At 33.1% G+C, this 19,506-nt stretch overlaps 1 protein-coding gene across 1 annotated transcript; it reads right to left on the bottom strand.

The window, feature by feature from the left end:
* Positions 1–321: 321 nt before the first annotated feature.
* LOC139839464 (citrate synthase, glyoxysomal-like) lies at positions 322–4,529 on the bottom strand. Its single transcript, XM_071829526.1, has 13 exons — positions 4,093–4,529; positions 3,517–3,697; positions 3,232–3,317; positions 3,010–3,114; positions 2,840–2,902; positions 2,618–2,727; positions 2,259–2,378; positions 1,939–2,014; positions 1,731–1,804; positions 1,485–1,605; positions 1,307–1,404; positions 1,096–1,219; positions 322–791 (listed from the first exon to the last, which is right to left on the bottom strand). The coding sequence occupies exons 1-13, from the start codon at positions 4,378–4,380 to the stop codon at positions 654–656; spliced, it is 1,584 nt and encodes a 527-aa protein (XP_071685627.1). The 5' UTR covers positions 4,381–4,529; the 3' UTR covers positions 322–653.
* Between the last annotated feature and the right edge of the window lie 14,977 nt (positions 4,530–19,506).

The following is a 19,506-nucleotide window of genomic DNA, read 5'->3' as shown; positions in this document are numbered from 1 at the left end:
TTGTATTGATTGATCTTCGGAGTTCGGATCCATTCTAATGTTATCGTTATTTTAGCCCCAAAAAAAAAAAAAATGTTAATATGTAAAATTCCAACTGAAAATTATTCAATCATAATCAAATGTTGAAAATGATAATAGTAAAGATATTGGTTTGATTTATACATAAGCATTACACTTGATGCTGATTCTTGAATGAATTCATAGCAAATTTTGAAACAACTATACCGAATACATTTCAAAAGCTACACATTCTCCAGTTGCCACACAATTTCGTATTGATTCCGATCTAAACATCTAATATCATAATAGAGTAAGATCGAATGAAGTGCAAAAAACAAATTTAATAAAAAAAAAAGATATATGGAAGATCACATTATATGCTTTTGCACTGTGTCAATAAAACATAGCGAAACAGAAGTTCACTATCATATGCAAACAAGTGTGAAGGTGTTTTTATTGTCCATTGACAGCCAAATACTAGAATTCATATTAAAGAGGAGTTCAACATGCACTTGATCATCCATTATTACCAGCACCATACAATAATAATATATATAAAATATAAAATATATAAATTATAATAGAACATGACCAAGATACACCAGTTGAAGGCATAATAAGATACACCATCACTCAAATATCAATATATTAGCTTAGATCCCAGAGCCAGATAACCTCCTTCGTGTAGCATTGGAGACCGATAGCTGGCCTAGCTTATCGACTACAGCATCAGTTGACGACATCCGTTCTTGTGCAGGAATGTAATGGCGCATCCACACACCCGTATATACCTTAACCAAAACATTATATATAAAAAATGAAAGTCATAATTATGTCATCTTTTGTCAAAAAGGATGAATATTAGCCTTTAGGTGTGTCATGCTTCTAACACTTAATCTAATAAACCTTAATAGTCGGTTTTCTCCAATTCCTTATATGAAGTTTTTTTCTTTTATGGATAAAGACTTGCATAGTTACATATGAAGTTGCTTCATTCTAATTTTGTATATACCATTGATGTCTGTTTTAAGTAATTGTTGCATGTATATTTCACAAATTAGACTTGCATAAAGTTTAATTATTAAGAATCAAAACCTGAGCAGGCCTCATGATCTTCGTGTCAGGATCATCAAGTGACTCGCGCCAGTGAGACAAGTAGCCAGCCATGCGAGGAATCGCAAATAGAACAGGGAAAAACTCAGTTGGAAAACCCATAGCCCTGTTCCAAATAAAGTTAGCAAATTGTTACAGTAGTTAATATATTTAAAACATACATCAAACAGAATTGGATGAAAGAAAGACATACCTATAGATCAGCCCAGAATAGAAATCAACATTCGGGTACAACTTGCGTTTAACAAAATATTCATCTGATAGTGCAGCTTGCTCCAACGCAATAGCTACCTGTTGACAAAATGTTACTCAATGAGTATGTTTAATTATTAGATCTATAAGACTTTATTGTTATATAAACTTTGAAATACCTCAATAAGCGGGTCCCTGCCTACAATCGAGAAAACCTCGTCTGCCAGCTTCTTAATAACCTTTGCTCTGGGATCATAGTTTTTGTACACACGATGTCCAAATCCCGACATTTTACGTTTCCTGAAAATACGACTCGTACGCGATCAAGAATCAATCACGGAAAACCACCATCATAAACAATTCTACACCGATCGACATTTTATTGTCGTAAAATTTCAGAGACTAAATAAAAGAAAATCACTCACCTGTTTTTCACACCTTCAATGAACTCTGGGATGTTGTCAACATTACCAATCTCATTCAGCATCTTTAGCACCGCCTGCGATTCAAGAATAGAACATAAAGCTTAGTTATTTTCATTCCAACCATTTAATATTTTAAATTTGCAGATTTATTCATTATGGTATTAAACGTAAAGAATACGCGATTAAGTCACGCAAAAAGTCAACATACCTCATTTGCTCCACCATGGAGAGGACCGTACAGTGCTCCAACCGCTCCAGCAAGAGCTGTGTATACATCAACGCCACTGCATGCACAATACGGATCACATATATTATTTCAAGAATAACTCAAAAAAATTTAACTACACTGATTTAATAGATTCTGTAAATGACAAAAATAAAAATACACTTTGGTGACTTTCAACCTGTTAAGCTAAATTTTTTTCTTATTTGACCCATATAAACCCTTAGAGATCAAACATAAAACCTGAGCTGATCGAAAAATGTCACCTCAATATAATATTAGTCGAATATATGATAAACGGTTACCTCGATGCAAGATGTCGGGCTGCTGCTGTGGAACAGTTCATCTCATGTTCCGCATGCAATATAAAAAGAATATCGAGTACTCTAGCAAGTCTTGGATTGGGTTTATAAGCCTTATCACCTCTGAAAAGTATATGGAACAGATACCACAATCAGAAGAAGAAAAAAATCTTGATCAATTAGAAGGTTGCAAGATGAAAACTTTATGCCGTTCTTAGTTCAAACGGATTCAGAAAGTTTTAAATTACAGATCTTTCGGCATATTGGTGTATATTTTTCACTTTTTCGGCCAAAAAAAGAAGAAAAAAAACCCAGATGTATCTGTTGAAATTAGTAATAAACAATATCACAAGTGAACATACAATGAATCTAGCATGTATAAGAAGTTCTCCGAGTAAGAAAGGTTGCTAGAAGGAAGAACGGGAGGCCGTCCCGCCATCCGAAGATACGCTGCTGCTGCAATAGTCGGCGCCTGACCATTAACCAATAGCACATAAGCTCTAATAACCGACAAAATATCAAAAAACTTATAAATTAATAATATAAGGAAAAAGGATACTGATGGAAGTAGTGAATAGTCAAACCTTCCCAAGTATGCGAACTATTTGCTTGTCACGCAATGGCTTAGATTTGTACAGATCTTGACCCTGTATCAATAATATACAATTGAGTAATAAATCCCGAGCGAGATATAGATAATGTGGTTAGGGGTATGAAAAAAGTTTAATGTACAGAACCTAGAAAGATTACTTACTCTAAGAGCAGGGTTTGCATCTGGATGGAATACAGAAAGTGCACTCATTGCACTAACTAAAACGCCCATTGGATGAGCATCATGAGGCATAGCTTGAATGATATCCTGCCAAAATTGTTTTATTTTCGTTACAAAAAACTGAAAAAAATCCACTTTCTAATAATTTAACATAAACTTATTCTATCCGAATTGTATACAAATGTGAATGTAAAACCATCTTACCAAAATACCCTGTGGAACAGCTGAATGTTGCGCTACAGTGAACTCCCAGTCTGCTAATTGGCTCTGAGACGGTAAGTTCCCGTACACTGCAGCCGACAATGTTGGTTAAATAAAAGCAGCTTACACAAACAACATTTCAGAATATAGTGAAATATATATTGTAAACTGTTTGACTTTGTACTTGTTATGTTACAAAATTCATTTTCTATTTCTTCAAGCAGACGACATATAACCAGATATACACAAACTTTGAGTACTAATAAATCATAAGTTATAAGCACTTACTTAAAAGGTAGGCTACATCTAAGAACGAACTACTTTCGGCCAACTCTTCAATTGGGTACCCTCTGTACCTCAAAATCCCTTCATCACCATCAATGTAGCAAATCGATGATCGAACAGGAGCCGTATTGAGATACCCCGGATCATAAAGCTTCAAACCCTTATCATTATCTCCAGTTGTTATCTATAATAGTAACAAATAATACATACAACCATTAGCTTCACCTCAATGTATCCAATTACCATATTTAACTAAAACATCATACTTATAAATTACAGTAATATTTGATCTTGAAAAGAAAATTAATAATTTTGATACTAAACATTTATGATCTACTACATGAACACATGTATAATCATTATAAACCCTAATCACACATTTACACTCTGGAATCTAGAATTAATCAAATAAATTAATGAATTTTCAGAACAGGGTTTACTTAACATAACCCAAAAAAAAAAAAAAAAAAACATTTCTGATCCAGTGGTACATATATTATCATTACAAACCCTAATTACAATTTACAAATTTAAAACCCTAATTAGTTGAAAAGAACGAATTTTTATAAGTGGGTATACCTTTTTTAAGTCGGTGGCTTTGACGGTACCGTGATCGGAAACTTGAATTTTGTACTTTTTGCCGGTTCTATCATCAGCAATGGTTAAAGATCCTTTTAAATTTGGGGGTGGTGATACAAAAACTTGAGCAGAAACAGGTGATGATTCAAGAACTGGTGTGAAATCATTGGGTTCAATACAAGCAGAAAGATGAGCTGATAATACAGCTAATCGCCCACGAGCAACAATACTTGGTTTGCTATTATTATTGTTATCAATATTATCTGATGCTATTAATTCAACTCCCATTTCTGTGTTGATTTGTCAAAACTTTGAAGAAATAAAATGGAAGATGGGGTGTTGCTTGTGAAATTGATCGACCAAATTTTTTGGTAAGCTGTATTTATATTATGGGATAATCATTTTTATTTCTGTTTTTTCTATTGATATTCCTAGGGAATTGTACAATGGTTTATCTTTATCTTCAAAGAAGATTACGGAATATTTTTAATTTCTAAATTTGTTTATATTTAATATTTAATTAATTTAATATTAATTTAATATTAATATTAATATCGATACTGATAATTTTACTTTTTGTTTGTTTCTTGCAAACTAAACTATCTTCGCTGCGTTGTTATATGGGGATCGGCATTATTGTTGTTATAGATGTTTTTTTTAGGTAACTTTTCGGCTCACTTTACAAAACGTCTAATCTCAAGATGCAATAGCGAGTAATTCGGAGTCATCACTAGTGAAATTTTGTTGCGACGAGGGTTTGCTTTGTTATTTCACGGATTCAAACTCGAAACCTCGGTTTTAATCATATTTTAGAGATCAAGTCATAATCACTCCATCACCATTCCATGGTTACAACAAAATCATTTTACTTACAAGGGTTAAAGTAAAAAATAGGCTACAAACTTACAAAAATGTACTTTCAGTTTGTTCCGATGTATCATCGACGTGTCAAGACTACCTAGAAGCTATGCCATCAATTGTTTTCGTTACAGGTAAAAAAAAGTATAGTGGGCGACATCAGCACATATTTTATAAATTTGTAGGCGACAGTAGGACGGAAATGGGTTTGTGGGCGACATCGGTACATTTGTGTAAGTTTGTAGCCTATTTTTGTCTTTAACCCTACTTACAAATATCAATTTTCGTAAGATAAATATAGTTTGAATTTCTTTTTTCTTTCAAATTTTGTAATTTTAACTAAACATGTGAAGCTAATGAATTTGTTAGTTCAATTTGAGTCAAGTTCATTCGTAACTTAATATGATTGTAAGACCGTATATGATATGATCTAAACCGAAGTAGTAATTAATCATAATCGGATCCTTTTATAGACTTGTTTGAATATAAAATTGTAAGACCGTATATGATATGATCCTAACTCATATAACGCTTGCACATAGAAGTTATTTATGAAAGTAATAGATAATACTCCGTAACATATTTGGCTTACGAATTTTTTTAAGCATAGCCCTAAGAGCTATACTAGAACATGTATTAAACAATTGTACTTAGTTGAAAACTACCCCATTAACCTTCTAATAACCACCTTCCTAACCTTTTTGTACTATCAATCATACAAATAAAATTCTCTTAAGCATAGCCCTAAGGACTATGTTTAAAAAAAATCATTAAATTAATAAGTACAACTACTCATAACTTGTGTGAAAATTGTGATCCACGAATTTTAGTTGTCAATAATTCTTCTCAAGATGTTTGTTATAAGGATGGACGTTGGACGATTTGGGACGGTTATGTGTTAAAATTGTCCCAATAACAAACATTGCGGTTAATTAATATTTCTAACCATTAATTTGGTTAATAACAGTTTTGTTAGTTCGGTTAAATTGGTTACCGACTGGATATAAAACCGTTAATTTGGTTAACCATTTACGGGCAAATTTTTTAACTGGTTTGTGCCTAATACTATCATTTTTTTTCTTCTAGAAAAGCAACTACAGTGAAACCTCTATAAATTAATAATGTTGGGACCGAGATATTTTATTAATTTACCGAGATATTATTATATCGATAAATTAATAAATTATCAAATTAAAAAATTGGCTTATATTTGTGAGCAAGTCTCAAATTAATGCATCGACATTCGAAATTATCATATCTATTCACTTTACCTATTTGAATAAAACATAAACAAGGACCTTCAAAATTCTCATGTATGTACATTTACACATTAATGAACTTGTCAAGTTCAATGTATATTGAGATTTCAAAAAAAATTAGTAATTATTAAATTATAGTTTTGCTGGGACCAATATATTTACATTAGGATTTCAAAAAAATTATTATCTTATTATTTTATCGATTGAGGTCCAAATTTGTACTGGTCCCAAGTTGGGACCGGATAAATTATTAATTTTATCGAGGTTATTAATTTATCGAGTATTAAATTATAGAGGTTTTACTGTATATTATAAGACCACCTTTAACGGTGGCGTGTTGCCACCAACACCGGCCAACACGCGGTGTAGTGGTGGCGTGTTGGCACCATTTTTGTCGGCGTGCAGCAAGTTTCAACCGAGAATCTGGTACGCGTGTTGCTTACTTGGTCGACGTGGACTCCTCCCAACCGCAACAAAATGCAACGGATGTTTTGTTTTTTTGTTTTTGTTTTTTTTTATATATATTTCTCAACTATATATAACTTCAAACGCATATATCAAATACAACAAAATCAAACACTTCTATATCTCTTTGTATACAAACCAAAATCAAAATCAAACACAACAACAATGTCTCATCCGAGGCGGAAAAACGCAATCCAAGGCGTAGTGGGAAAACCGAACAGTGCTTTTACGAGGGTGCAGTAAAGGCGTATGGTGCAAACGAACAGAAGACGTGGGCGTTTAAAGAAGATGGGGAATTTTTAAAGGACAAATCAAAGTGGCTTTTGCCTGCTGCGGTTGGTGGAACGGTTTATGGAGGTTTGCCTGATGAGGATGACGATAACGTGGTACAAACGATTGATATCGCGGATGATAACGTGAACATGCTTTTAGGTGATGATCCGATTGAAAGGACGATGGGAAGGAATCGAGCAAAGAAGGTGGCTAGGACTTCCGCATCTTCCGACGCAACGCAAAGCTCTCGTTCAACAAACTCTTCAAAGTTTGATGAGTTATGTGACAAAGTTAACGAGTATAGGTCCGAAGTTGCACAGAAAAAGCTTCAAAAAATGGACGCAATCACCAAAGCGGAACGTATGAAAGACGCACTCGAAGCCACAAAATTTCTGTCGAACTTGGACATTAATAACATCGCGAACCCGAAAGAGAGAAAGCGTTGCATGATGATGAAGAAGAACTTGCTCCAAGAGTACGGCGACTTGATTCAGTTGTCGGATGAAGACGACGAGTAGTAGTTTAAATTTTTAGGACTCTTTAAAAAAAAGTAACTTTATGTCGTATTTTTATTTATTGTAATTTTCTATTTTTAGGATTGTAATCGTTTTTTTAATATTAATTGTAGTGTATTTTATTAAATTAATTTGTTATTATAATTACAAAATAATAATATAAACTAATTAAACAAAATAAATTAAATGCAAGAAAAATGAAAAAAAAAAAAAATACCCCAACACGCCACCCATTACCCAGCAGTCTGGCAGCACGCTCATCAAGCACCCCAACCCACCCAGCAACACGCCCATCATGGGCTTCGGGGATAAAGATGGTCTAAGGGATTTCTATGAATGAACTAATATGCTCGTTCATATAGGATTCTTCGTTAAAAAAAATTACAACATGGATATTCTCATGCATATGCATACATACATACATAATATGGAGTAACTAATAAGCATCAAAACTAATTATTGACTCGGACTAAGAATATTATATACATATCCAAATTAGAATAAGTAGAAGGCAACCAAAAAACACAAAGCATTAGAAAATAACGACTTATCCAAAAACTTCAAGATGGGTTATAATTGTGTTGTAGTTTATGTGGTAGTGACATGTCTCTCCTAGTGAGAGGTCAGGAGTTCGAATCTCGTGGGGTGCAGCATTACACACAAGGTTGCCCTTTAACCTTTAAATTTCACCCAAGGGTGCCTTCCGCACATCGCATTGCGGGGGCAGTGAGGTGTAGTGACCCGAACTTTTCCATGTTTATATATATTAAATGAAATTGATATTTACATGATTAAGTGTTTCCAACATGTTAAGCAATCAAACTTGTTAAGAATTGATTAATTGAAATAGGTTTCATATATACAATTGACCACGCAAGTTGACCGGTGATTCACGAACGTTAAAACTTGTAAAAACTATATGATGACATATATATGATTATATATATAGTTAGCATGATATTATGATAAGTAAGTATCTCATTAGGTATTTTAACAATGAGTTATATACATAAAATTGAGTTTATTGAATTAAGAAACTAGAAACGATATATATAACGATTATCGTTATAACAACGTCTTACTAATTACATATGAATCATATTAAGATATTGTTACACTATGTTTAATCATGATAAATGTTAAGTAAACATGTCATTATGTATATTAACAATGAACTACATATGTAAAAACAAGACTACTAACTTAAGGATTTCGAAACGAGACATATATGTAACGATTATCGTTGTAACGACATTTAAATGTATATATATCATATTAAGATATATTAATATATCATAATATCATGATAATATAATAATTAAACATCTCATTAGATATAATAAACATTGGATTAACAACATTTAACAAGATCGTTAACTTAAAGGTTTCAAATCAACATTTACATGTAACGACTAACGATGACTTAACGACTCAGTTAAAATGTATATACATGTAGTGTTTTAATATGTACTCATACACTTTTGAAAGACTTCAAGACACTTATCAAAATACTTCTACTTAACAAAAATGCTTACAATTACATCCTCGTTCAGTTTCATCAACAATTTTACTCGTATGCACCAGTATTCGTACCCGTACAATACACAGCTTTTAGATGTATGTACTATTGATATATACACTACAATGATCAGCTCTTAGCAGCCCATGTGAGTCACCTAACACATGTGGGAACCATCATTTGGCAACTAGCATGAAATATCTCATAAAATTACAAAAATATGAGTAATCATTCATGACTTATTTACATGAAAACAAAATTACACATCCTTTATATCTAATCCATATACCAACGACCAAAAACACCTAAAAACACTTTCATTCTTCAATTCTCTTCATCTAAGTGATCTCTCTCAAGTTCTATCTTCAAGTTCTAAGTGTTCTTCATAAATTCTATAAGTTCTAGTTTCATAAAATCAAGAATACTTCCAAGTTTGCTAGCTTACTTCCATTCTTGTAAAGTGATCATCCAACTTCAAGAAATCTTTCTTATTTACAGTAAGATATCTTTCTAATACAAGGTAATACTCATATTCAAACTTTGATTCAATTTCTATAACTATAACAATCTTATTTCGAGTGGAAATATTACTTGAACTTGTTTTCGTGTCATGATTCTGCTTCAAGAACTTTCAAGCCATCCAAGGATCCTTTGAAGCTAGAGCTATTTTTCTCATTTCCAGTAGGTTTATCCACAAAACCTGAGGTAGTAATGATGTTCATAACATCATTCGATTCATATATATAAAACTACCTTATTCGAAGGTTTAAACTTGAAATTACTAGAACATAGTTTAGTTAATTCTAAACTTGTTCGCAAACAAAAGTTAATCCTTCTAACTTGACTTTTAAAATCAACTAATCACATGTTCTATATCTATATGATATGCTAACTTAATGATTTAAAACCGAAAAACACGAAAACACCGTAAAACCGAATATACGCCGTTGTAGTAACACCGCTGGCTGTTTTGGGTTAGTTAATTAAAAACTATGATAAATTTTGATTTAAAAGTTGTTCTTCTCTGAAAATGATTTTTCTTATGAACATGAAACTATATCCAAAAATCATGGTTAAACTCAAAGTGGAAGTATGTTTTCCAAAATGGTCATCTAGACGTCGTTATTTCGACTGAAATGACTACCTTTACAAAAACGACTTATAACCTATAATTCTGACTATAAACTTATACTTTTTCTATATAAATTCATAAACTTAAGGTCAATATGAAACCATAGCAATTGGATTCACTCAAAACGGATTTAAAACGAAGAAGTTATGGGTAAAACAAGATTGGTTATTTTTGCTTGTTGTAGCTACGTGAGAATTGGTAACAAATCTATATTAATCATATCCTAGCTAACTTATATTGTATTATACATGTATTTTAATGTATTATGTAATCTTGGGATACCATAGACACGTATGCAAATGTTTTGACATATCATATCGACCCATCTATATATATTATTTGGAACAACCATAGACACTCTATATGCAGTAATGTTGGAGTTAGCTATACAGAGTTGAGGTTGATTCCAAAAATATATATAGTTTGAGTTGTGATCTAGCCTGAGACGTGTATACACTGGGTCGTGGATTGATTCAAGATAATATATATCGATTTATTTCTGTACATCTAATTATGGACAACTAGTTGTAAGTTACTAACAAGGACAGCTGACTTAATAAACTTAAAACAGTAAAACGTATTAAAAATGTTGTAAATATATTTTGAACATACTTTGATATATATGTACATATTTGTTATAGGTTCGTGAATTGACCAGTGGCCAAGTCTTACTTCCCGACGAAGTAAAAATCTGTGAAAGTGAGTTATAGTCCCACTTTTAAAATCTAATATTTTGGGATGAGAATACATGCAGTTTTATAAATGTTTTACGAAATAGACACAAGTAATTGAAACTACATTATATGGGTGAATGATCGAAGCCGAATATGCCCCTTTTGCTTGGTAACCTAAGAATTAGTAAACCGATCTACTAATTGACGCGAATCCTAAAGATAGATCTATTGGGCCTAACGAACCCCATCCAAAGTATCGGATGCTTTAGTACTTCGAATTCGTTTATATCATGTCCGAAGGATTTCCCGGAATGATAGGGGATATTCTTATATGCATCTTATTAATGTCGGTTACCAGGTGTTCACCATATGAATGAATTTTATCTCTATGTATGGGATGTATATTGAAATATGAAATCTTGTGATCTATTATTATGATTTGATGATATATAGGTTAAACCTATAACTCACCAACATTTTTGTTGATGTTTTAAGCATGTTTATTCTCAGGTGATTATTAAGAGCTTCCGCTGTTGCATACTAAAATAAGGACAAGATTTGGAGTCCATGCTTGTATGATATTATGTAAAAACTGCATTCAAGAAACTTATTTTTGATGTAATATATTCTTATTGTAAACCATTATGTAATGGTCGTGTGTAAACGGTATATTTTAAATTATCATTATTTAATAATATACGTAATACTTTTTAAACCTTTATAGATAAAATAAAGGTTATGGTTGTTTTAAAAATGAATGCAGTCTTTGAAAAATGTCTCATATAGAGGTCAAAACCTCGCGACGAAATCAATTAATATGTAACGTTTATAATCAATATGAACGGGACATTTCAGTTGGTATCCGAGCGTTGGTCTTAGAGAACCAGAAAATTGCATTAGTGTGTCTTACCGAGTTTGTTAGGATGCATTAGTGAGTCTGGGCTTCGACCGTGTTTTTCTTCAAAAACGATTGCTTAACAATTTTTTTGTTGGAAACTATATATTATTAACATGTAAATATTATGTGATATATTAATCTCTTAACGTGTTTGATATTGTGTGATAGATGTGTACCTCTAGTACAAATACCATTGAATCACCTAATAATAATGAAGAGTCGAATATATTTTGGGAAGATTCACAAATTCCCGAAGAGGAACCGGAAGAGGAGGAACCGAAAGAGGAGGAACCGGAAGAAGAGGAACCAGAAGATGATGAATCGGAAGAGGAGGAACCAGAAGAAGAAGAGGTTCCGGAGGAAGAAATATTGATACTTATAGTAAATCGATTAAATAAAAGAAAATCCTCAACCAACGGACCAAAATTAATAATGGTCAATGGTGTTTCCACCGAGGAAGCAAAATATTGGGAAGATTACCAATTTTTCGATGAATCGGATCCCGATGAGGATTCCGATGATGTTATAGAAAATACCTCGACTCAATTTAATAAAGCGAAAGAAAATAACAAGGGAAAAGGTATAAAAATAGAGAAATCCGATTCCAACCCCGATGAACTTTATATGTATCGACAACATCCGTATTTCCTAAAATGTAACAATGACCCGGGAACCTCTAAACCACCAGGTTTTTCTAAACCATTATGGAAAATGACGGCTTGTATTAGAGGAACACCATATATTCCTAGAAAATTAGGAAAACGAACCAAGTTCGAAGAAGAAGAAACCAGTGATTCAGATTAGAGGGTTGTAATCATGTTGCGTATTATATGTATTGTAGTGTGCTTGTAATTTTATGTTCTATGTAAAAAATTGCTTGTATTGTTTGTTAATTATCTTTTACGAATCTAATCATTGTCTATTTTACAGTATAAAAACAAAATGGACGTTAAGGGTAGACAATCGAATATTTTAGAAGACCTACCAGAGGATATGATTGAGGAAATCTTGTCTAGAGTCGGTCAGAATTCATCAGCACATTTAGTTATGGCGAAATTAACTTGTCAAACATTTGAAAGACTTTCCAGTAATGCCTTAGTTTATAAAAGGCTTTCCTTTGATAGGTGGGGTATATCACATTGAGGAGACCGTAAGTTACGCCGTGTTTTCTTTAAAGCGTTAAATGCGGGGAACCCAAATGCAATTTTACGTTACGGGTTAAGAACCTATTTTGACTCAACATATCCCAACATAGGATTTCGTGAATTAGAAAGAGCTTCTAACATGCAACATAAAGAAGCATGTTATGCTTACGGGTTAGTGATGTTTGCTTCTTACCAAAGTGAGAAAAAGAACATTGGATTGCAACTTTTAAATAAAACCTTCCCACAAGTGAAGGATTCAGTAGTTGGGGTGAGAAACAAGGTTTTTAGATTATTACGGGGTTGTTGAACATTACAAAACCCTCGTCCTTTTGACGACATTACAACATGCTGCCTAGCCAATGGTCATAACAGTTATTTTCCACAAGACCAAGGATGGGAAGTCGTCTTAGTAAAACCAGAATGCATGACTTGTTTCTGGACTTATGAATTACGTGTCTTTATTTTCTTTGCTGAACAACTTGCGTATTAACTAGATTTATCTTCAAAACTGTCCTGTATCATAGTGTACTATATTTCATGTTATATGTAATATAGCGAAATTGTAAGTTTGAAGAATATTTATATGTGATATATTACTATAATCAGATTTTCATATGGAATTGTAGTAGTTGAATTGTATATTAGCTACTAAGTATGAACTTAACGGGTAGGTAGTACCCGAATTTAAACTTATAAAACGCTAATATGAAGAAAAAGTTTTTATAAATGAGTTCATATTATGCTACAAAATACTATTGACTACTCTTAATATTCTGTATGATTAACTCGATTCAGTTGGCTATATTGAAGGAAATGGCACCGACTACTCGACACACCATGAATATGAGCAAAGAGGAATTTCGTACCTTTCTTGCTGCAAACATAGCCGCAGTACAGGCTGCGCTACATACCAACAATAACTCTAAATCTAGCAATGCAGCTAATGGCGCAAGAAATCATGTAGGATGCTCCTACAAAGAATTCACTGCCTGCAAACCTTTAGAATTTGATGGAACCGAAGGACCAATTGGATTGAAACGGTGGACCGAGAAAGTCGAATCGGTGTTTGCCATAAGTAAATGTACTGAAGAGGACAAAGTTAAGTACGCTACGCATACCTTCACAGGTACTGCGTTAACGTGGTGGAACACCTATCTTGAACAGGTAGGAAAAAATGCTGCTTACGCACTACCGTGGTCGGCATTCAAGCAATTGATGAACGAGCAGTACCGTCCTAGAAACGAAGTCAATAAACTCAAGGCAGAACTTAGAGAGTTACGAACACAAGGGTTCGACGTTACCACATATGAACGACGATTCACAGAGTTGTGCCTATTGTGTCCGGGAGCATTCAAAGATGAAGAAGAGAAGATCGATGTGTTTGTAAAAGGGTTACCAGTAAGGATTCAAGAAGATGTGAGTTCACACGAGCCCGCTTCTATACAGAAGGCAACTCGAATGGCTCATAAACTCATAAATCAGATTGAGGGAAGAATTAAAGAGCAGGCGGCCGAAGAAGCCAACACGAAACAACTCAAGAAGAAATGGGAGGAAAACGGTGACAAGAGTCACCAGTACAACAACAACAACAATTACAACCACAATCGCAACAACTATCCCAACAACCGCAACAACAATCGCAACAATAACCGCAATCCTAACAATAACTACAACAAACATCCCAACAACAACAACAACTATAACAACCGTTTCAACAACAATAACAATCCCAACAACAACCTCAATAACAACAACGGCAACAAAAACCAAAAACAGCCATGTCATAGGTGTGAAGAAAATCATCAGGGGTTTTGCACGACATTTTGCAACAGGTGTAAAAGAAATGGTCATAGAGCGACAAAGTGTGAGGTCTATGGACCAAAGTTTAACAGAACTAAAGGAACAAATAATGTCGGAACAAGTAATGCTGAAACGAATAGTGTGAGCAAGTAATACCAACGCTGTTTGTTATAAATGTGGAAAACCGGGCCACATTATTAGAAATTTCCCTAATCAGAGGAATTCTAATGGGCAGGGCCGTGGAAGAGTTTTCAATATTAATGCGGCAGAAGCACATGAAGACCCGGATCTTGTTACGGGTACGTTTCTTATTGACGATAAATCTGCTTATGTTTTATTTGATTCGGGTGCGGATAGAAGCTATATGAGTAGAGAATTTTGTGCTAAATTAAGTTGCCCATTGACGCCTTTGGATATTAAATTTTTACTCGAATTAGCAAACGGTAAATTAATTTCAGCAGATAATATATGTCGGGAGAGAGAAATTAAACTGGGGGATGAAACGTTTAAAATTGATTGAATACCAATCGAGTTAGGGAGTTTTGATGTAATAATTGGCATGGACTGGTTGAAAAAGGTGAGAGCAGAGGTCGTTTGTTACAAAAATACGATTCGCATTATGCGTGAAAAAGGAAAACCTTTAATGGTGTACGGAGAAAAGAACAACGCGAAATTAAATCTTATTAGTAGTTTGAAGGCGCAAAAACTAATAAGAAAAGGTTGTTACGTTATTCTAGCACACATCAAGGAAGTTAAACCTGAAGAAAAGAACATCAGTGATGTTCCCGTCGCAAAAGAATTTCCCGATGTATTTTCGAAAGAATTACCGGGACTACCTCCACACCGATCCGTTGAATTTCAAATAGACCTTGTACCGGGAGCTGCACCAATAGCTCGTGCTCCATACATACTCACACCCAACGAAATGAAGGAACTTCAGAGCCAATTACAAGAAATTTTAGAGCATGGTTTCATTCGACATAGCACATCACCGTGGGGAGCTCCTGTTTTGTTTGTCAAGAAGAAGGATGGTACATTTAGGTTGTGTATCGACTACCGAGAGTTGAACAAACTTACCATCAAGAACCGCTACCCACTACCGAGAATCGACGACTTATTTGATTAACTACAAGGCTCGTCGGTTTATTCGAAGATCGATTTACGTTCTGGATATCATCAAATGCGGGTGAAGGAGGATGATATTCCAAAGACTGCTTTTAGGACGCGTTACGGTCATTACGAGTTTATGGTTATGCCGTTTGGATTGACTAACGTACCAGCTGTGTTCATGGACCTCATGAACCGAGTGTGTGGGCCATATCTTGACAAGTTTGTCATTGTTTTCATCGATGACATACTTATTTACTCGAAGAATGATCAAGAGCACGAAGAACATTTGAGAAAAGTTCTAGAGTTGCTGAGAAAAGAAAAACTGTACGCTAAGTTTTCAAAGTGTGCATTTTGGTTGGAAGAAGTTCAATTCCTCGATCATATAGTGAACAAAGAAGGTATTGAGGTGGATCCAGCTGAAATGTCCCGTTCATATTGATTATAAACGTTCCATATTAATTGATTTTATTGCGAGGTTTTGACCTCTATATGAGACGTTTTTCAAAGACTGCATTCATTTTTAAAACAACCATAACCTTTATTTTATCAATAAAGGTTTTAAAAACATTACGTAGATTATCAAATAATGATAATCTAAAATATACTGTTTACACACGACCATTACATAATGGTTTACAATAGAAATATATTACATCAACATATGTTTCTTGAATGCAGTTTTTACACAATATCATACAACATGGACTCCAAATCTTGTCCTTATTTTAGTATGCAACAGCGGATGCTCTTAGTATTTACCTGAGAATAAACATGCTTTAAACGTCAATAAAAATGTTGGTGAGTTATAGGTTTAACCTATATATATCAATTCGTAACAATAGACCACAAGATTTCATATTTCAATACACATCCCATACATAGAGATAAAATTCATTCATATGGTGAACACCTGGTAACCGACATTAACAAGATGCATATATAAGAATATCCCCATCATTCCGGGACACCCTTCGGATATGATATAAATTTCGAAGTACTAAAGCATCCGGTACTCTGGATGGGGTTTGTTAGGCCCAATAGATCTATCTTTAGGATTCGCGTCAATTAGGGTGTCTGTTCCCTAATTCTTAGATTACCAGACTTAATAAAAAGGGGCATATTCGATTTCGATAATTCAACCATAGAATGTAGTTTCACGTACTTGTGTCTATTTTGTAAATCATTTATAACACCTGCATGTATTCTCATCCCAAAAATATTAGATCTTAAAAGTGGGACTATAACTCACTTTCACAGATATTTCCTTCCTCGAAAATAAGACTTGGCCACGGATCGATTCACGAACCTATACAAATATGTACATATATATCACAGTATGATCAAAATATAATTACAACCATTTTATTATGTTTTAAAGATTTGAGTGTATTAAGTCAGCTGTCCTCGTTAGTAACCTACAACTAGTTGTCCACAGTTAGATGTACAGAAATAAATCGATATATATTATCTTGAATCAATCCACGACCCAGTGTATACACATCTCAGGCTAGATCACAACTCAAAGTATATATATTTTTAGAATCAACCTCAACCCTGTATAGCTAACTCCAACATTACTGCATATAGAGTGTCTATGGTTGTTCCAAATAATATATATACATGGGTCGATATGATATGTCAAAACATTTGCATACGTGTCTATGGTATCCCAAGATTACATAATATATTAGAATACATGTATAATACAATATAAGTTAGCTAGGATATGATTTGTATAGATTTGTTAAACATTTCCCGTAGCTAAAAAGATCAAAAATATCCAATCTTGTTTTACCCATAACTTCTTCATTTTAAATCCGTTTTGAGTAAATCAAATTGCTATGGTTTCATATTGAACTCTAATTTAAGAATCCAAACAGAACAAGTATTGGTTTATAGTCGAAAATTTAAGTTACATGTCAATTACTAAAGAGATAGTCATTTCCGTCGAAAGAACGACATCTTGATGACCATTTTGAAAAACATACTTTCACTCTGAGTTTAACCAAGATTTTTGGATATAGTTTCATGTTCATATGAAAAATCATTTTCCCAGAAGAACAACTTTTAAATCAAAGTTTATCGTAGTTTTTAATTATCCAAACCAAAACAGCCCCCGGTTTCACTACGACGGCGTATATCCAATTTTATGGTGTTCATCGTGTTTTCAGGTTTTAAATCATTAAGTTAGCATATCATATAGATATAGAACATGTGTTTAGTTGATTTTAAAAGTCAAGTTATAAGGATTAACTTTTGTTTGCGAACAAGTTTAGAATTAACTAAACTATGTTCTAGTGATTACAAGTTTAAACCTTCGAATAAGATAGCTTTATATGTATGAATCGAATGATGTTATGAACATCATTACTGCCTAAAGTTTTCTGGATAAAACTACTGGAAATGAGAAAAATGGATCTAGCTTCAAAGGATCCTTGGATGGCTTGAAAGTTCTTGAAGCAGAATCATGACACGAAAACAGTTCAAGTAAGATTTTCACTCGAAATAAGATTGTTATAGTTGTAGAAATTGAATCAAAGTTTGAATATGAATATTACCTTGAATTAGAAAGATAATGTACTATAAATAAAAAAGGTTCCTTGATCTTAGATGATTACTTGAAATGGATTAGAAAGCTTGGAAGTAGACTTGCAAACTTGGAAGTATTCTTGATTTTTATGAAATTTATGAAAAACACTTAGAACTTGAAGATGGAACTTAAGAGAGATCAATTAGATGAAAAAAATTGAAGAATGAAAGTGTTTGTAGGTGTTTTTGGTCGTTGGTATATGGATTAGATATAAAGGATATGTAATTTTGTTTTCATGTAAATAAGTCATGAATGATTACTAATATTTTTGTAATTTTATGAGATATTTCATGCTAGTTGCCAAATGATGGTTCCCACATGTGTTAGGTGACTCAAATGGGCTGCTAAGAGCTGATCATTGGAGTGTATATACCAATAGTACATACATCTAAAAGCTGTGTATTGTACGAGTACGAATATGGGTGCATACGAGTAGAATTGTTGATGAAACTGAACGAGGATGTAATTGTAAGCATTTTTGTTAAGTAGAAGTACTTTGATATGTGTCTTGAAGTCTTTCAAAAGTGTAAGAATACATATCAAAACACAACATGTATATACATTCTAATGGAGTCGTTAAGTCTTCGTTAGTCGTTACATGTAAGTGTTGTTTTGAAACCTTTAAGTTAATGATCTCAATTAATGTTGTTAACCCAATGTTTATTATATCAAATAAGATGTTAAATTATTATATTATCATGATATTATGATGTATGAATATCTCTTAATATGATACATACATCAAAATATCGTTACAACGATAATCGTTACATATAAGTCTCGTTTCGTAATTCTTGAGTTAGTAGTCTTGTCTTTACATATGTAGTTCATTGTTAACACACTTAATGATATATTTAAATATCATTTTATCATGTTAAATATAGTGGATCAATATCTTAATATGATACATATGTATTTAGTAGACGTTATCATAACGATAATCGTTATATATATCATTTCGAGTTTCTTAACTTAGTAATCTCATTTTTTATGTATATCACACATTGTTAATATACTTAGTGAGATACTTACTCATCATAATCTCATGTCAACCATATATATATATGTCTATATATACCATAACATGTAGTTTTTACAATTTTGTAACGTTCGTGAATCGCCGGTCAACTTGGGTGATCAATTGTCTATATGAAACTTATTTCATTTAATCAAGTC

This window comes from Rutidosis leptorrhynchoides, chromosome 4 (assembly GCF_046630445.1).
Source record: "Rutidosis leptorrhynchoides isolate AG116_Rl617_1_P2 chromosome 4, CSIRO_AGI_Rlap_v1, whole genome shotgun sequence".
NCBI lineage: Eukaryota > Viridiplantae > Streptophyta > Magnoliopsida > Asterales > Asteraceae > Rutidosis > Rutidosis leptorrhynchoides.
This window is presented reverse-complemented; position numbering and strand designations above follow the sequence as displayed.